General features: G+C 41.9%; 1 protein-coding gene across 2 annotated transcripts in view; it reads right to left on the bottom strand.

The window, feature by feature from the left end:
- The window catches only part of LOC115477466 (inositol 1,4,5-trisphosphate receptor type 2), an 801,768-nt gene that overhangs the window by 92,256 nt on the left and 692,371 nt on the right, over positions 1–17,141 (bottom strand). For both annotated transcript variants that reach the window (XM_030214365.1, XM_030214364.1), the window contains exon 48: positions 10,343–10,518. In XM_030214365.1, coding sequence (XP_030070225.1) covers positions 10,343–10,518 — 176 coding nt within the window. The remainder of the gene's footprint in view (positions 1–10,342; positions 10,519–17,141) is intronic.

Below are 17,141 nucleotides of genomic sequence, written 5' to 3' on the forward strand. Positions count from 1 at the left end.
ACTTGTCTCATGCAGAAAGAGAGAAGATCCCAGGTACATTAGAAGCAGGAAGCCTGTGAGAAAGGCAGTTGGACCATTAGATCATCAAGGAGTAAAGGGGGCACTCAGACAAGGTCATAGCAGAGAGAGGAAATGAATTATTTGCTTCAGTGCCAAGGTAGATGTAAGGGAGCTAACCATACTAGAAATGGAATTCAAAGATGATAATTTGGAGATAGGGGCTGTCAGTTATTCAGTAAGAAAACAGAGAGACAGACATTTTCACTGATAAAATTCAGGCAAGTTTAAAGCCTGGTTCTATTTAAAGGAGATTTGGACTATAATTCCCAGAAGGCCAGGTGGCTTATAGCCAGAAAAGCTATAGCAGAGCTGGAGAAAGCTGCTGAGCCATCAGACCTCCAGTCTGCTTTCCTGGAGAGAAGAATGGAGGAGTAGCCTAATGGTTACTGCATAGGCTGAGAACCTACAGAACTTGCCCCAGGTACAAAACTTAGATTGTGAGCCCACTAGGAAAAGAGAAAGTACCTGCATATAATATATGTAAACCATTTGGTTATACCACAGAAAGGTGGTATATCAAATCCATGGCCCTCTAAGTCTCCTGAAGGAAGGTGAGAAACTGATGAACACCAACCAGGAGAGACTTTGATTGATAACATATGATATTCTCAAGGCCCCAAACTGGTGTTATAAAGTGGTGCCAACAGTTTTAGGGATTCTGTGATATATAGGGACAAGCATAGCATGCAGAAAAAAGGTACTAATACAGTACCTCTGTACTGACTATTGGTGAGACCTCACCTAGAAAATTCTGTCCAGTTCTAGAAGCAATAACTCTGAAAAGATACAGCGTTTTTTTTTTTTTGGGTTACATTTGTACCCCGCGCTTTCCCACTCATGGCACTCAATTTTCAAGTTTATTTTTTTATTTGATATACAACCTTCCAGACCAACCATCAAGGTGGTTTACATTACAAATAATAATATAACTCCGAGCAAAAAAGCCAAAGAGTAGAATAAAAGTTGCATATCACAGGACAAGAAAAAGAGGGCAGACAGAGAAGGGCTCTGTTATGCCATTGGAAAACCCAACTCATTGGTGACTGCTCCCCTGATGCTTACCACTCTGAACAGGGTGTCACTATCCTGCTTATTTTCGAAGGAGAAGGGCGTCCATCTTCTGACACAAATCAGGAGATGGGCATCCTTCTCCTAAGGTCGCCCAAATCGGAATAATCGAAAGCCGATTTTGGGCGCCCTCAACTGCTTTCCGTCTTGGGAACGACCAAAGTTCAAGGGGGTGTGTTGGCAGTGTACTGAAGGCAGGATGGGGGCATGGTTAACAGATGGGTGTCCTCGGCTGATAATGGAAAAAAGAAGGGCATCCCTCACGAGCATTTGGATGACTTAACTTGGTCCATTTTTTTACACAACCAAGCAAAAAAAATGTGCCCGAACTGACCAGATGACCACCGGAGGGAATCGGGGATGACCTCCCCTGACTTCCCCAGTGGCCACTAACCACCTCCCACCTTCAAAAAAACAACTTCAAAAGCTTTTGTCTTTTTTTTTTTTTTAGAGTGTGTCCTTGGCTATGCCTCCGTCCTTGTGACGGCAGTTGAGGATGTCCAAAATGTGGATGTTTCTGTGAGAAGGACATCCATGCCTTTGCTATGCCTCTGACACCCTCTTTATTTATTTATTTGGATTTTAGATCACAAGTAGTAGCAGTGGGATTTGAACTGGCCATCTCTGGATTGCAAGACCAGTGCTCTAATCACTAGGCCACTCTGCCACTCCTCCACTCTGCTCCACTCCCTTGAAATTTGGTCATCCCTGTGGGGGGGGGGGGGGGGACAGTATGTGTGTGTCAGTGGAGGCATAACGAAGGCGTAGACGTCCTTTTTTCAAACATTTTGGACGACCTCAACTGCCCCCCACAGGGACAGCCAAATTTCAAGGGAGTGGAGTAGAGTGGAGGAGTGTCAGAGTGGCCTAGTGGTTAGAGCACTGGTCTTGCAATCAAGAGGTGGCCGGTTCAAATCCCACTGCTGCTACTTGTGATCCAAAATCCAAATAAATAAATAAAGAGGGTGTCAGAGGTATAGCAAAGGCATGGGCGTCCTTCTCACAGAAACATCCACATTTTGGACATCCTCAACTGCCGTTGCAGGGAAGGACATCCTCAACTGCCGTCGCTTCCCCTCCTTAGGAAGAAAATCGTGTGCAAATGAGCTAACAGCGAGCAGCTCATTTGCATGCAATTTCCTTCATGCATGCCTGTTCCTTTCCGGATCGGTAAGGGAAGGGCTTTTTCCATTCAGTTAGTGGGACCAGTGCACTACGAATGCTGGCTCCTCCCATGACCAAATGGCTTGGATTTGGTCATTTCTGAGATGGGCGTCCTCGCTTTCCATTATCGCCGAAAAGCGGGGACAACCATCTCTAAGGTTGACCTAAATTTCATGATTTGGGCGTCCCCGACCGTATTATCGAAATGAAAGATGGACGTCCATCTTGTTTCGATAATACGGGTTGCCCCGCCCCTTTACAGGGCCGCCCTTAAAGATGGGCGCCCCCATTCGATTATCCCCCTGCACGTCTCAAAAGCTTTGTAAAGTGAATAGGTCTTAAGGGATATTTTAAACTGTTGATGTGAAGATGTAATATGTAAGAAATCCAAGGTAGTCATATATCCTAAGAGATGAGAGGATAATATGCACAGACAGGGAGCAGGACCTTGGATGATGGTGTCCGAGAAAGTAACAAAACAGTGTGACAAGGCAGTAGATATAGCCAGAAAGATGCTAAGCTGCATTGAGAGAGGCGTAATTAACAGAAGAAAGGAGGTATTGATGCCCCTGTAGAAGTCACTGGTGAGGCCCCACCTGGAGTACTGTGTTCAATTTTAGAGGCCGTATCTTGCTAAGGATATAAAAATACTAGAAGTGGTCCAGAGGAAGGCAACAAAAAGGGGTTGAGCCAAAAGATGCATGAGAAGAGACTGGAAGACCTGAATATATATACCCTTGATGAAAGAAGGGACAGGGAAGATATGATACGGATGTTTAAATACTTGAAAGGTATTAATATAGAAATAATTATTTTCCAGAGAAGGGAAAACAATAAAACTAGAGGACATGAATTGAGGTTGTAGGGTGGTAGACTTAGAAGTAATGTCAGGAAATTCTTTTTCACAGAGAGGGTGGTCAAAGCCTCGAATACCCTCCTGAGGGAGGTGGTAGAGACAAAAACAGTGATGGAATTCAAAACAGCATGGGATGAACACAGAGGATCTCTAATTAGCAAATGGATGGTATAAAAAAAACCCCTGAACTTAAATGGCTGCATGTGTGTGGATATGTCGAGTGATGCTTAGATGGCAACTCTAGCAGTGCTGGGCAGACTTCTACGGTCTGTTTCCTGTATATGGCAATCTAGTTTAGGATGGGCTGGAAAGGACTTCGATAGCAATTTCAGTGGCTGGAGCCTGAGGACAATACTGGGCAGACCTTTACAGACTATGAGGCTCATTTTCAAAGCACTTAGCCTCCCAAAGTTCCATAGAAACCTATGGAACTTAGCCTCCCAAAGTGCTTTGAAAATATGCCTCTAAGTCCCACAAATGATAAGACAGAGTGGAATAAGCTGGAGTGGGCTTCAAGCAACTCCAGTATTTGGAACTTAAGGACAGTGCCGGGCGGACTTCGACCAACTACCTGCCCATCAAAGATAGTGCAGCAGGCAAGTATGGGCCTTATAAAAGGTGCCACAAAAATTGTGAATGCCTCTCTTTATAATGGGCAACTACCAACAACATTAAAAAAGGCAGTGGTTCACCCTCTGCTGAAGAAAAACAACCTTGACCAGGACAAACTTGAAAGTTACAGGCCAGTATCCAACATCCCGTTTCTAGGGAAACTCATAGAACAAACATTCTGTGTTCAACTTAGTGAATGGCTAGTGTGATAAGGAAGAGGCTATCCTACCCTGGCTAGGCCCCTAGAGGGCGCTGTTCCCCTAAAATGTCCAGGGAGAAGAGCTGTGTGCTACAAGGAAGAGCTAGCAGCTGAAGAAGAGAGCTGGTAGCTGAAGCAGGAGGATCCCCATGAGAAGTACTGGCTGTGCCCTTAAGACTGTGTATCTAGAACTGTGTGTTACCAAGAAGGAAGCTGGCTGGGGTAAGAAGGCCCTAGAGTATCAAGTGTAAGAACTGTGTGTTCAAAGAGGGACTGTGTGTCCAAGATGAAAAGACTGTGTGTCTAGAACTGTGTGCTACAAGGAAGTATCAAGTATAAGAACTGTGTGTTCAAAGAGGGACTGTGGGTCCAAGATGAAAAGACTGGGTGTCTAGAGCTGTGTGCTACAAGGAGGGACTGTGTGTCCAGGACTGAGTTAGTACTGAGCCCAAATGCCTGTGTGAGAGGGCTCAGGGGGAAGAAATCTGTTGGGTTTGAACTGTGCAAGAAGAAATGTTTAAGCTGGAAGATTGCACTGAGTAGGAAGAACTGGTTAAGCTGGAAGAACTGTTTAAGCTTATGAAAGTGTTTTAAGCTAAAAGAAGTGTGCCCCAGGGGCTGGAATAAAGATTTGTATGAGAAAAAGCCTGTTGATGAGACCTGACTGTGTTTGCGTTTGAGAAGCAGGTCACCCTGAGTAGAAAGGGGTAGTAGACTAATTTGCATAAAATCTGCATACTGAGAACCAGCTCACCCTGAGTGAAAGAGGGACCTGGGATCCTGAGGTGGGAGCTTCATCTTCACAGTAGCCTCATCTTCACACTAGAAAAGAGTAACTGGCTAGATCCATGACAATCTGGATTCAGACCCGGTTATGGAACAGAAACGGTCCTCGTATCCCTGCTAGATGATCTTCACAGAAACCGAGACAAGGGATTCGCCTCGATGTTAGTACTGCTAGATTTCTCAGCAGCTTTTGACACTGTGGATCATGATATCTTGCTAGCACGACTGACAGAAACAGGTATCAATGGAACAGTACTTGCCTGGTTCATATCCTATCTATCCGGCAGGCAACAATCCATAATGTTTGGCAACAATTCATCACCACCATGGACACTGACCTACGGGGTACCACAAGGACTGACACTGTCACCTATTCTGTTCAATATTTACCTCAAGCCACTAGCTGAGCTGATTCGGTCAATGGACACTTAGTTCTACATCTATGCAGATGATGTGCAGCTACTCAAACCCATTGAACCTGACTTACCTACAGCCTTGAATAAACTGATTACCTGTCTAACATCAATTCAAGAATGGGCTAAACTCAACAAACTTTGCCTGAACCCAAGTAAAACTGGGCTTTTCTGGGTCCCTAAAACAAGTGGATACATACCTGACATCAAAATCCCTTTGGGAAGTATGAATTCCCCCTCAAATCACAAGTCAGGAACCTTGGAATACTGCTAGATTCAACACTTATTCTGATTCCCCAAATCAAAGCAACCTTCAAGAGCTGCTTCTACTATTTGTGACAGCTACGATGCCTCTCTCCTTACATCGAGAAGGTAAATCTTATCCCAGTTGTGCATGCCATGGTAACATCAAGACTGGATTACTGCAATGCACTATACAATGGTCTGACTACAAAGGGCCTGCAACAGCTCCAGTTGATTCAGAATGCAGCAGCAAGACTCATAGAAGGTTGCAAGCAACGTGACCACATCACACCATTTTTGCAAAAACTTCATTGGCTACCAGTACAATACAGGGCTAAATTTAAAACTCTATGTCTGATCTTCAAGGCCCTGAAAGGAAATGGCCATGATTATCTAAAGAATAGGATGATCCTCCACACACCGCCAAGGACACTAAGGTCCTCCCAAGGACTTTCACTAACTAGACCCTCTCCAAAAGACACTACATGATGTGATACCTGCAAGCGAGCCTTCTCCGGAGTAGCCCCCTCACTCTGGAATGCATTGCCTGAAAGGCTCCGCTTAACACAAAACTATCTCTACTTCAGGAAGCAGGTGAAAGCTTGGCTCTTCAACCAAGCCTTTAATGGAAGAAGTAACTAACTGTTAGTCTCACTCACACACACAAGGAGTGACTCAGGCTGCACATACTGCAGCGGGACATGTTTATTCACTCCTCCATGTGCAACTTTCTTCAAATCAGTCACCTTACTTTCTAATTCTTCCTACTTTCTTACCCATCTATATGTTACAACTTTGCCTTACCCTTCACTACCAATTATAATGCTCTATTACGTATTGTGTTGACAGTACCATGCCATACTTTGCATTGTTTTCGAATATTTTTACTGTTGTAATTGCCTATTGCTCATGTTTGATCTATTCTTACTGTACACCGCCTTGAGTGAACTCCTTCAAAAAGGTGGTAAATAAATCCTAATAAATAAATAAATGATCAAGTATTTTATATCACAGTCATTGTTGGTTTAATCATGAATTGATAACGACTGTGACTGTTGGGCAGACTGGATGAACCATTCAAGTCTTTATCTTCTGTCATTTACTATGTTACTATAAATGGATGGGAGTTCCACAACATAGGGCTAGTGACACTAAACAATGAATCTCTGAAGGTGTCAAGGAAACTCTGATGGAAAGAGAAGACTACTAGAAGGTGCTTTGCAACGAGCCACAGATAGTTAAGAGAAAATCAAACAAAACAGTGTGGGAACCTCATCAAAAGCTGTAAGACAACAGACTTAAGGTCCTAAATAATATGAATACTTTAGAGCAGGGTTCTCAACCTAGTCAATCAGGTTTTCAGGAATCCAGAATTGATGGGAGGATTATCCAGAGTTTGGCGGCAGGTGGTTCAGCCACTCGCTGGGGTACTCCATCGTAGTGTGGTTTGACTAGTTTGTGAAATTCTTAGAGTTCTAGCTCTTGAGAATGCCTGGGTGTGAAAAATGATGTCATGTCGAGCTTGGTAATTTGATTAATAACCTGCTGATGTAATAGAGATTTTAATTTGAGCATCATCGTTTGTGCACCCCAGAAGTGACTTTCCCTCCAGAGTGTTTTTACTGAATTGGGTTTTAAATATACTGCATGCAAGCTTGAGTCTCTCTGCCAATGTCTGGCTGAGTTGTGTTTGCCAACATCTGGCTGAGCTGCATTTTGAAAAAACTACAAGCAAGCTGGAGTTTTTCTACCAACATTTGGGACTTATCAACTGAATCATTGGAAACACAATCTTGCTTGCCAATTTTTGTTATTTGAGCATGTTGGGGCTCGTGCATGCAAGCCAAAAAATTCAAGATGTTATGAACGTTGGACTCAGGGTGGTGAGGTGGTATTTGATCTGGAGGGATCTCTGTGGGTAGGCTGTTTTTTTTTTTTTAATTCCAGTGGCATATTGAAAGCAGTTTTGTGGAATAAAGATTCAAATACTGATAAGTGGTAATAATTTATGTTGATAAATATGAATGAGAGAAATCTGCATGTACTACCTCCATTCTATGCAAATCTATCTCATGCAAATTCATTGTGGATATCTTCATAAATTGACTAGGCTGAGAAGCCCTTCTCTAGAGGAGAAGAGAGATAGGAGACATATGATAAGGAAATATAAATACCTCAAATTTGTTTCAATGTAAAAATGGTAGTAGGACAAGAGGCCATGATATGAAGAGTCATGGGGATATAAACAGGAACATCAGAAGTGTTTTTGCCATGAAAACAATGAAAGATGCCTGAAATGTCCTCCTGATAGTGGAAGTTAAAACACTAAAGACTCTTACTTGCAACGTAGAGGTAGCAGAAAAAGCATGCTTGACAAAATGAAGTTAGTATGAACACTAGACCATAAGGGTTTCAAGTTTATTAAAAATTTACTATCCCGCCCAACAGGACAATCATCTGGATGGTGCGCAGTCTAAAAAGAGAAAGGGAGAAAATACTAACAAATACAAACATAAATACAGAAGGGGTAAGGTGGGACCACAATGTAAAAACAGGAAAGAGTAGAGGAGGAAAAAACAGCAAGGGAGGGAAACAGTCCAGTAAGCTATTTCCCGTAGTGGCCAGTTCAGGTCACAAGTACCTAGCAGAGTCCCAAAAAATATGGATTAAGGACTAAGAGCCAAAAAACATTTGCTCACACTTTGTAAATCTATCTGTGTAATCTACATACCCACTCCATGAGATAAGAGAGGAAAGGCATTAATCAGACAGATATAAAAAAAATTATAGTGGCAAAAACAATGGCTCTATCATAAGAGCTCACAAAGCATCAACTGAATTTGACAGGCAAGGTAGCCTATATCAAAAAGGACAAAAATACTTTTTCTCCACTCAGCAATCTTTTTTTCTTCAGTAACTGATACCTGTCTGGCTAATGAATATATAACATTGACAATACCCTTGTCAAGCATATCTTTTCTTTCCTTGCAACCATTTAATGATCAAACCCTCTACTATTTTCATGGCCTTGTGCAACTCAAAGCTAGGCACATTGGCCAATATATCCTTATCTATAAAACACAACGGCTCTATCTTGGTACCATTTATCCTGTAAGCCCATACAGAGAAACCCTACAAGTCATTTGGAAGGCAACTTTTGAGAGCTATTTACCCATATAAACAAGTCTCTCCGAAAACTGCTCACTGTACTTAGCTTGAAGTATGTGTATGCTTCTATTGCAAGTATCGTTAAGAATTATTCAAGGTGCAATTGGGAAACAACATGCCTAGATCAGATTTTTTTTTTATCTTCAGTATATGTATTTTCCAGCAAATCTTTGTCTGCTGATAATGCAGATGTAAAGCCCACATTCACTTTGTACTCACTGACAATTTTCAGTGGAAACTACTTACATAGTTTCCATCTGAAAATTAGCTACAAGGTCCACCTGTACAAAGTATCAGTACGTTTGCAACAATGTGGGCTGTCTGAAAATTGCTCCCTAATAATTAGGAGCCTTCCCTTCACAGAGCTCACTTCTACTTGCACCTACGTAAATGATACAGCACCTTTATCAGCCAGGCAGAGAAAGTGACCAATTTATTAGAAATCTCTTACTCCATGGGCGTAGTCAGACCTCAAAGTAGGAGGGGGTCAGAGCCCAAGGTGGGAAGGGGTACATTTTGGTCCGTCGACCCACCGCCGCTCCCCCCCCCCCCACTGCCTCATCATCCTACCATTCCCCACCCACTGCCGCCACCAGCTGAAGACTTCGTTCAGTGCTGGTCTCTGGCACCGCCGCATTGTCTGCCCTGCTCTCTGTTCCCCTCACATCCGGCACGCTCAGTTTCACTAAAAGGAGCGTGCCGGATGTGAGGGGAACAGAGAACAGGGTAAGCAATGCAGCGACGCCGGAGACAAGCGCTGGACGAAATCTTCAACTGGTGAGGGTTGGGTACCCCTGCCAGCCAAACCAGGGGCCCAGAGCAAATTTGAGGGGGCCCAGACCCCCGTGGCCCCACATAGCTACACGACTGACTTACTCTATCCCTTTTTGTATGGATATGGTGGCAATTCTATAAAGGGGTGCCTAGATATAGGCATGCCAATGTAGCACGGGAGTTCCTATTCTTTTACAGCATCTGAGCACCTAGATTATCTTAGGGGTCCTTTTACTAAGCTGCGGTAAAAAGGGGTCGTTTTTGCTGTGCGCTCTGTACCGCAGCAGGTAAAAAAGGAAGAAAATAGCCATGGCCATGCGGTAAGATTGATTTTACCGTGTGGCCATGTGAGGGGGAGCAAATACTGCCACCCATTGAGGTGGCGGTAAGACCTCCTGTGCTAACCTGGCGGTAATCAGGTAACGGACGGTGCTGTCTGATTACCACCAGGTAACTGCCGTGCTAGAAAATAGTGTCCTATTTTCCCTAGCACAGGAAATGGTGCATGCTAGGGCTGGAACTACCATTAGTGCCTGCGTTGGGCTGGCGGTAGCTCCATATTGGCGTGTGGTATGCCCATATTGCGCTTACTGCCACTTTGTAAATGGGCCTCTTATAGAATACTAGTGCAAACCCACATCAGTGAGCCTAAATGTAGACACACCCATGTATGTATGCCATGTTGATGGCAGGTATAAATGGGCAATAGCTTTCAGACAATTTCAGTTTCGGCAGAAAATGAAAAAAATCTGTTTCAGTCAGCTAGTGGACAGGCTCATGTCTCTACCTTGCTTCGCCCATGTGTACACTCCTTTGGACTTATGTGCTATAACACGTATGTGCGCCTTTATAGAATTATGCCTAGTGCACTTAAGTACATAAATGCCAATTAACCTTGCATTTTTTCATACAGAAATACACATACTGAAATTTGTAAAGATCAAGTTAGTTCTTATTTACTTTTGCTACATTTATTTTCAATAATCTGTAATTACTTACATTAGCTGCACCAAGAAGGATAAGAGTAGGCCCAAGACCTATTGTATAAATAGATCTGAGCATCACTGACACTAAAAATGGCCGAATACCAAAAGGTTTGGGGAAAAAAAACAACATTGCTGTACAAAATGCCACTGCTATCCAAAGGAGGACAGAAAACAATGAGGGCAGTGTACCTGTGAAGAGACAAAACACAACATACTTTTTTTCAAAAACAAAACAATAAAACTACAGAAGAACAAGAGAAGTTGAGAAAACTATAAAATTCACTGTTGTGGTATTTTATCTTGTAATGCAAGAAACTGATATTTCGCCACCTCTTCAGTAACTACTTTTTAGCAGTACATTAATTATTGAAACCTGCTTTTTTATGCTGAAATCTTTAATTATATTATTCTATTTATTGTAAACTGCCTTGGGTTGAATTTGTGTTTGAGGAAGTTGGCAAAATACAACACAGCATAACATTCCATCTGACAAATGGATGAGACAACTATTGCATTTTATTTCTGAAATCACAATTCAACAATATAAAAAATACAATGGAAAGGAAACAAAATACAATTGTCCTGACACGGGTCAACATATTTTAAATCTTCAAAGTATCAGAAAGAAATTACTAAAAAAAAAAAAAAATAAGAGAGATTTGTTTGTCCTCATCATACTGATCAACACATATTTACAATGAGTTACAGGGTCCCAGAGGCAACTGTAGAGTTGTGACAAGGACTATCTGTATCAAACTTACCAGCTACATCATCAGTGGAGAACCCTTCAAATTCTGAGTCATGGTAAGAAGCTGCAAAATGCTCAGCTGCAAAAGCTGCTGTTTCCTCATGGGAGAAAACATAATCTTTATTTTCCAAACAGTTGTCATCGAGTGAGCGTCCATCTTTGAGTCCTTTTTGAATCCTTTGGTGATCATCGAGGATTTTACTGCTTCTTAGGTAGTTTCCGCCCAGGAATACGCTTCCGCATAAGTGGCGTGGCATTGCTTCCTTGCTGAAGTGAATGAGTGCTTGCCTTCATACATCCAGTTTTCCCATTGTTGACAAATGTGGCATTTGAATGCATGATTTACGGCTGTAGCTTATTGGTAAGTCCGCCAGGTATAATAGTGATATAAGCCCCTGCACTATTTAACAGTTTCTGCATTAACCTTTTTTATGTGAGGCCGTAGCATCAAATATTACTAAAGATTTTGGTACAAAAAATCCTCCTGGTCTCCTTTGGAAACATTTATCAATCTAATGTTTCACAACCTCTTCATTCATCCATACTTTTGTGTTACACATAACCACACTTCTTGGAAAGTTTTCACGGGGCATCGTTACGTACTTGAATATTATCAAGGGCTTCAGTTTTTGACTATTTGAGGCACAGCTCAATTCCACCATGAAGCTGGTCCTTTCAGGGTCTGTTGTTGTTATAGCCACTGTTTTGGTGCCACATTCAGTGACTGTTCATGTAGCAGGTATATGAAATACTATGGGCACTTCATCTATATTTATTATATATCCAGGTTGAATACTGCCTTGTTTTGCTTCTCTATGACAAAGTTGCAGAAACTTGTCACTTTCTTTTTCCAGTCATCAGGTAGCTTTTATTCTACAGTTGTTCTTGCTCTAATGGATAGTCCATTTCTCCCCATGAAATTATGGATCCGGTTTTTATCATTTATTGTATTTACTAAACCGCTTTTCTTGTACTCAAATCAAAACGGTTTACAATAAGTAAATTCACAATCTATATGCTTTCCTATTGTATGTAAAACAAAGTTATTTACCTGTAGCAGGTGTTCTCCGAGAACACAGGATATATATTCTCACATGAAGGTGACATCATCCAAGGAAGTTCTACACTGGAACTGCTCTCTAGCTTCATTAAAACTTTTTTGAGCGTTCTATTGCAAATTTGCATTACTTCCTGCTTGCTGCTTTCATACAGGACCTTGCCAGTGAGTCTCTAGCCAATAGAATTCAACTTCTAGGGAAAGAGGGAGGGTATGTGAAAATATGTATCTTGCTGTCCCTGAAGAGCACTTGCTATAGGTAAGTAACTTTGTTTTCTTCAAGGACAAGCAGGATAAATCTCACATGTGGGACTCCCTAGCTACAGGCTGCCTTTAACAAAACGTGGGGATAATAAAATGATAGCCTTACAATGAGCAAAGCTTAATAACAAGCTAACAATGTCTTATCAATTCTTTTCTTTTTTAAACATGGGGAGGGAGGGAGTTGGATTCTAAATCCCAAATAAATTCTGGAGGACTGTCTGTCAAAACCTACTCTCGCATCAGGAGTTCTGATCTAAACAATAGTATGATGTTGAATATGTGGACCAAAAACCACATTGCAGCTCCTCAAATTTCCTCTATGGGGGCTGATCTCAAGTGGCTTATTATGTGGCCATAGGTAGGTGTAACATTATGAGCTGTGACATGACCCTCTAGAGTCAGCCCAGAATAGGCATAAGTGAAGGATACGCAGTCTGCTAGCCAATTCGAAAGTGTGTGTTTGCCAATGGCAGCCCTCATCCTGTTTTGGTCAAAAATATCATAGGTCACATGGACCATATATTTTCTACACTCCTTTCCCTTGGTTACTAGCTCACAGAGTTCATTAGCCTTCTCCTGAGAATGTCCGCAAACTCTGATACACAGAGCACAATGTTCTGCAAGTACATGCTTATAAAGAGCTGGTAGGATGCTATGTGAGATGCAAGTATAGCATTCTGAAAGAATTTCTTCCCAACAGACTTACAAGATTCTTGCCTCTCTCCTCAGGCACAAACAGTCAGGAGGGTAAGTTGGTTACCATGCTGAAAAGCACATCAGACATGAATAAATGATGGGAATGAGCAAATTAAAGACATAATAAGGGATCTCAGTAAGCAGAACCTTATGAACTAGAAGGAGAATCTTGTAGAGGATCCAGGAAGATACTGAGAACCAGTAAAGATTCTGAAGGACAGGAGAAATATGGCTGAATTTCCTGGTTTGAGTTTCAAGTTTTGCATTTTGCATGAGTTGTAACAACGCAGGAGTGAGGATAATTCCTTGGGGTATGACAAAAGGAAGATTACAGGTTGTGCAGTAAAAGTTCCCAAACAGACAGAGTAGGTGGTTTGCAAATAAGTACAGAACCATTAAAGGACTGCATCTATAATTCCAAATTGGGATGAAAGTTTTCAGAAGGTAGCCTTGGTCCACTTCCTGCACTCAGATAGAAAGAATGAATTATTGCTTCCTTAGGCCTTGATATTCAGCCTCAGCTTATTCATAGGGGCCAAAGAAGGGATCTTGTACAGTGACGTGCACAGAAGCCAGCTTGTCTTGAATATAATGTATACATTCTTTTCTTAAATAAAAGAAGCAAATTGAAAATGAACATTTTTTCCAGGACCTCTGAAATATTTAGGTTAGAAGTGGGGCAATAACTAGATGGAAGGAAGGGACTGAGAGGACTGTTTGCAAATAGGGTGGACAATAGCATGTTTATTATTATTATTTATTGCATTTGTACCCCACATTATCCCACCTTTTTGCAGGCTCAATGTGGCTTACAGAGTGTTGTTATGATGCAGTCATTACATGATCTTAAATACCGTCGATAATAAGCTGAAGGTAGGTGATTTAGATGCAAGGTGCTAGGTAAGGTGTTGTGAGAGGTGTTTTTGATGCACCTAAGTAGTTTGAGGAATGATTTATTAAGGATGTCTTTAGTAGGCTTTGTTGAAGAGATGTGTTTTCAAAGATTTGCGAAAGCTGGTTAGATTGTCTATATTCTTCAGGACCATGGGTAATGCGTTCCAGATGTGTGCTTTTATACACAAAAGTAGTAGCGTATGACTGTTTGTAGTTAATTCCTTTACAGCTGGGGAAGTTCAGATTGAGGAATTTGCGGGCCGATCTTTTGGCATTTCTGGGTGGTAGGTCCACTAGGTTTAACATATAGAGTGGAGCGTCTGCGTGGACGATTTTGTGGACGGTTGTGCAGATCTTGAACTCGATTCGTTCCTTGAGTGGTAGCCAGTGTAGTTTCTCTCTTAGAGGTTTCGCCCTTTCGTATTTCGTTTTTCCAAAGATGAGTCTGGCTGCGGTGTTCTGGGCTGTTTGGAGTTTTTTAATGGTCTGTTCTTCACAGCCTGCGTACAAAGTGTTACAGTAGTCCAGATGACTTATTACTAATGACTGTACTAGGGTACGGAAGATGTTTCTTGGGAAAAAAGGTTTTATTCTCGAGTTTCCACATCGAGTAGAACATTTTTTTCATTATATTCTTCACGTGGGTATCGAGTGTGAGGTATCAATCAATAGTGACGCCAAGAATTTTCAGATTTTCTGAGATAGGGAGTGTGCAGTATGGTGTGGTTATGGTAGGGTAGTTGTTTGTGTTGTATTGGGAAGTGAGAACTAGACAATGAGTTTTTTCTGCGTTCAGTTTTAACTGGAATGAGTCCGCCCAAGAGTGCATGATTTGGAGGCTCTGGTTGATCTCGTTGGTTATTTCGTTTAAGTTACTTTTGAACGGGATGTGGATCGTGACATCATCTGCATATATGTAGGGGTTAAAGTTCTGGTTGGCTAGTGGTATCATCATAAGGTTGAAAATAGTTGGCGAAAGGGGGGATCCCTGAGGAACTCCACATTCCGGTGTCCAAGGTGGTGATCTGTCATTATTCGTTGTTACTTGGTAGGATCTGGTGGTGAGGAATCCTTTGAACCATTTGAGAACTGGGCCTCTGATTCCAAAGTATTCTAGCAGGTGTAGTAATATTCCATGATCTATCATGTCGAAAGCACTAGACATGTCGAATTGTAGTACGAGTATGTTCTTGCCGGTTGCAATTGTTTTTTTGAATGAGTTCATTGCAGATGCTAGTACAGTTTCAGTACTATGATTTGATCTAAATCCTGATTGAGACTCATGTAGAATCGAGTGTTTGCTTAGGTATTCCGTGAATTGTTGCGTCACTATGCCTTCCATCAGTTTTGTTATGAGCGGGATTGAAGCAACTGGTCAGTAGTTGGTTAGGTCCATTGTGCTTTTCTTGGCATCTTTTGGCAGTGGAGTGAGAAGGATATTTCCTTTGTCCGTGGGGAAGAGACCATTTAGGAGTCTGTAATTTACTTGGTTCGTGAGGTCTTTTGTGAATTGTTTGGGGGCGGCTTTTAATAGGCTAGTAGGGCAGATGTAAAGTTTGCATTGAGATTTGGCATATTTTCCGAGCCAGTGTGTGAGTTCGTCTACTGAAATCAAGTCAAAGTTGGTCCATGATCGATCGGCTGGATATTCCCCAGGTTTCGGGTCTAAGCATTCAAGGATGCTTGTGTACTCAGTGGTATTGCTTGGTATCATGCGTCGGAGCTTTATGATTTTTTCCTTGAAATAGTTCGCTAGGTTGGTTGCCGATGGGGTTTCTATGCTATTTGAAGTGACCTGTGTGGTGTTTTGGAGATTATTTACAAGTGAAAAGAGTTTATGTGTATCCTTGTAATTTGGTCCTATTATAGTTCTGTAGTGCGTTCTTTTGGTTTGTCTGATTTTGTATTTTCTTTCTGTTTCCACTCTTTGAGTGTGTGTTCGTCTTTTTTTTTGCTCCAAGCTCTTTCTAGCCTTCTAACCTGTGTTTTTAGTTCTTTCAGTTCTTCGTTGAACCAAGGGATTGATCTTTTCCTATGTGAGGTTCTAGTTTGGAGTGGTGCTATCTTGTCTAGAACTGTTCTGCATCTGTTGTCCCATTCTTGTAGAAATTGGGGTGAGTCTGTAGTTGTTGTCCATTCGTCAGTGTATATTTGTTGCCAAAATGTTAGAGGGTCTATTTTGCCTCTTGTAGTATATGTTCTTTTTTCTTGTTTTTGTTGTGTCTCTTTTGTTTTCCACAGGAGGGAGGTGTTTGCCTTGTAGTGGTCTGACCACACCGTGGTTTTCCATTTTGTGTCTTTGATTCTGAGGTTCGCTTCTGATGAAAATTTATGGGTAATGATGTCTAATGTGTGTCCTTTCTTGTGAGTGGGTTGCATGTTAGGCCAGGGTTGCATGTTTCCACTGGCAGGGTGCTATATATATATATATATATACACACACACACACATATATACACACACACACATATATATATATACACACACACACATATATACAGTGGTGGAAATAAGTATTTGATCCCTTGCTGATTTTGTAAGTTTGCCCACTGACAAAGACATGAGCAGCCCATAATTGAAGGGTAGGTTATTGGTAACAGTGAGAGATAGCACATCACAAATTAAATCCGGAAAATCACATTGTGGAAAGTATATGAATTTATTTGCATTCTGCAGAGGGAAATAAGTATTTGATCCCCCACCAACCAGTAAGAGATCTGGCCCCTACAGACCAGGTAGATGCTCCAAATCAACTCGTTACCTGCATGACAGACAGCTGTCGGCAATGGTCACCTGTATGAAAGACACCTGTCCACAGACTCAGTGAATCAGTCAGACTCTAACCTCTACAAAATGGCCAAGAGCAAGGAGCTGTCTAAGGATGTCAGGGACAAGATCATACACCTGCACAAGGCTGGAATGGGCTACAAAACCATCAGTAAGACGCTGGGCGAGAAGGAGACAACTGTTGGTGCCATAGTAAGAAAATGGAAGAAGTACAAAATGACTGTCAATCGGCAAAGATCTGGGGCTCCACGCAAAATCTCACCTCGTGGGGTATCCTTGATCATGAGGAAGGTTAGAAATCAGCCTACAACTACAAGGGGGGAACTTGTCAATGATCTCAAGGCAGCTGGGACCACTGTCACCACG

The sequence above is a fragment of the Microcaecilia unicolor genome, chromosome 9 (genome assembly GCF_901765095.1).
Source record: "Microcaecilia unicolor chromosome 9, aMicUni1.1, whole genome shotgun sequence".
NCBI classification, from domain to species: Eukaryota; Metazoa; Chordata; class Amphibia; order Gymnophiona; family Siphonopidae; genus Microcaecilia; species Microcaecilia unicolor.